This window comes from Acanthisitta chloris, unplaced genomic scaffold (genome assembly GCF_000695815.1).
Source record: "Acanthisitta chloris isolate BGI_N310 unplaced genomic scaffold, ASM69581v1 scaffold10343, whole genome shotgun sequence".
NCBI lineage: Eukaryota > Metazoa > Chordata > Aves > Passeriformes > Acanthisittidae > Acanthisitta > Acanthisitta chloris.
In genome coordinates this window covers 1-1,682 of record NW_008663229.1, presented here as the reverse complement: position 1 = coordinate 1,682, position 1,682 = coordinate 1, and the positions used below count along the sequence as shown (strand labels likewise).

The following is a 1,682-nucleotide window of genomic DNA, read 5'->3' as shown; positions in this document are numbered from 1 at the left end:
CAGGAATGGTGTCTGGGAATGCTGCTGGGTCTGGGCCTGAGCTTCAAACAAAGCAAGTGACTCACAAAGAGAAGGTTTGAGGCAGCTCCTCTTTCTCTTCCCCCTCCCAGGGACAGGGAACCTGCCTGACCCTTCAGGCACAGGGGCACAACGTCATGGAGCAAAGAAACCCTAATCCAAAGGTTCCAGAGGTGCTCTGGGAGGGAATGAAAGGGAGAACCGCTCATCCTACAAAGCAAACTGAACACTGAGCAGCTGCTTCCCCCCACGGAGCAGCTCCAGCCAAGCAAACCCTGACAGTAACACATCCCAGGGTGGAAATCCTTCCTGGGAGCTCTCAGGTCCTCACTCAATCCCTGCCTTGCTCTCTCCAAATCCATCCTGGAAAAGCAGCAGCACACACACTACATCCAAGGGATATTCAAAGCCCAAATCCAGCAGCTGAGTCAGACCTGGATTCTGCCTGAAGAGCCCTAGGTTTGACCATCCCACAGCTCCCCTGTGCCACCCTCACTCTCTCCTTCCAGCTCCCACCTCTTTGGGACTACCCAAACAGTGTCCTTCCCAGGAAAGCTCCACCAGGAAACCCCAAGGGAGAAGCTGAGGGAGTTTTTTGCTTAAAAGTTGTTAATTTCCCTCTGGAACAGCACAAGTTACCCCAACAAAATGCTGTTTTCCACAGGGAATGCTGCTCCTTGGTGCTGCCAGTGAGAATAAACACACATCCCCCAGGGACAGAGCTGTGGCAGCAGTGCCCCATCCCGTGGGAAGGCACAGGAGCTCCTGGGGTACCTTTTTGAGGAACGTTGCCACCGTCTCCCTCTTCGTGGCCGTGATGCGTTTGACTCCCTCCGGCGACTGCACTCGGATGATCTGGGGACAGGGACAGGGTCAGGGAGGGCAGAGCCCACCTGAGACGTCAGCTCCACATCCCAACGCTCCTCCCTGCTCTTCCCACCTTCCCCAGCACCTGGGAACACCCATGGAGCAGCCCTGAGTGGTGTTTGTGAGGGAGAATCAACCCAACGCTCCAGGCTGGAGCTGGCAGCAAAGAAAACACTCCTGGGCAAAGCCCTCAGAACTGGAATTGCTCTCAGGAAGGTGGATCAGAGTTTTCATGGGGGAATTACCCACACCAGATGGTGTCACTGGTCTCTGCACTGGCTGTGGATAGGGAAGAGCCATGGAGCTGCTCCTGGGAAACCTGAGGGCAGGGATGGGCAAAACTGGGAGATGTGGGGGGAAAGGCTGAGGGAATTCCTCGGGGACAGGCAAGGGAGTGGGAAATGTACACACCGGTGTCCTGGTGGGGTTGAGGGGGAGCAGGGACACTTGAGGAGGTCTGAAGGGGATGTTGAGCTGCTCATGTGTGACAAGGGGACAGCAGAACACAGAGGGGACATGGAAGGGACACAGAGTGGGACACGAAAGGGCATGCAGGGACACAGAGAGAGGAGAACACAGAGAGACACAGAGACGAGAGGACATGGGAGGGACATAGAGTGGAGACAGAGACAGAAGAGGACACGGGAGGACACAAGAGGGTCACAGGGGGGACACAGAGAAGGAAGAACATAGAGGGACACAGACACGAAGGAATATGGGAAGGACACAGACAGGAAAGGGAGGTCACAGGGGCACACCGAAGGGTCATGGAGTGGGACACAAGAGCTGCCCCTGCC

The 1,682-nt window shown here is 56.1% G+C and overlaps 1 protein-coding gene across 1 annotated transcript in view; it reads right to left on the bottom strand.

Moving 5' to 3' along the window:
- NPLOC4 (nuclear protein localization 4 homolog (S. cerevisiae)) overlaps positions 1–873 on the bottom strand; it is a gene marked incomplete at both ends in the record, with an annotated part of 23,343 nt that extends 22,470 nt beyond the window's left edge. The window contains one exon of the mRNA XM_009070915.1: positions 793–873. Within this exon, the coding sequence (XP_009069163.1) occupies positions 793–873 (81 nt within the window). The remainder of the gene's footprint in view (positions 1–792) is intronic.
- Between the last annotated feature and the right edge of the window lie 809 nt (positions 874–1,682).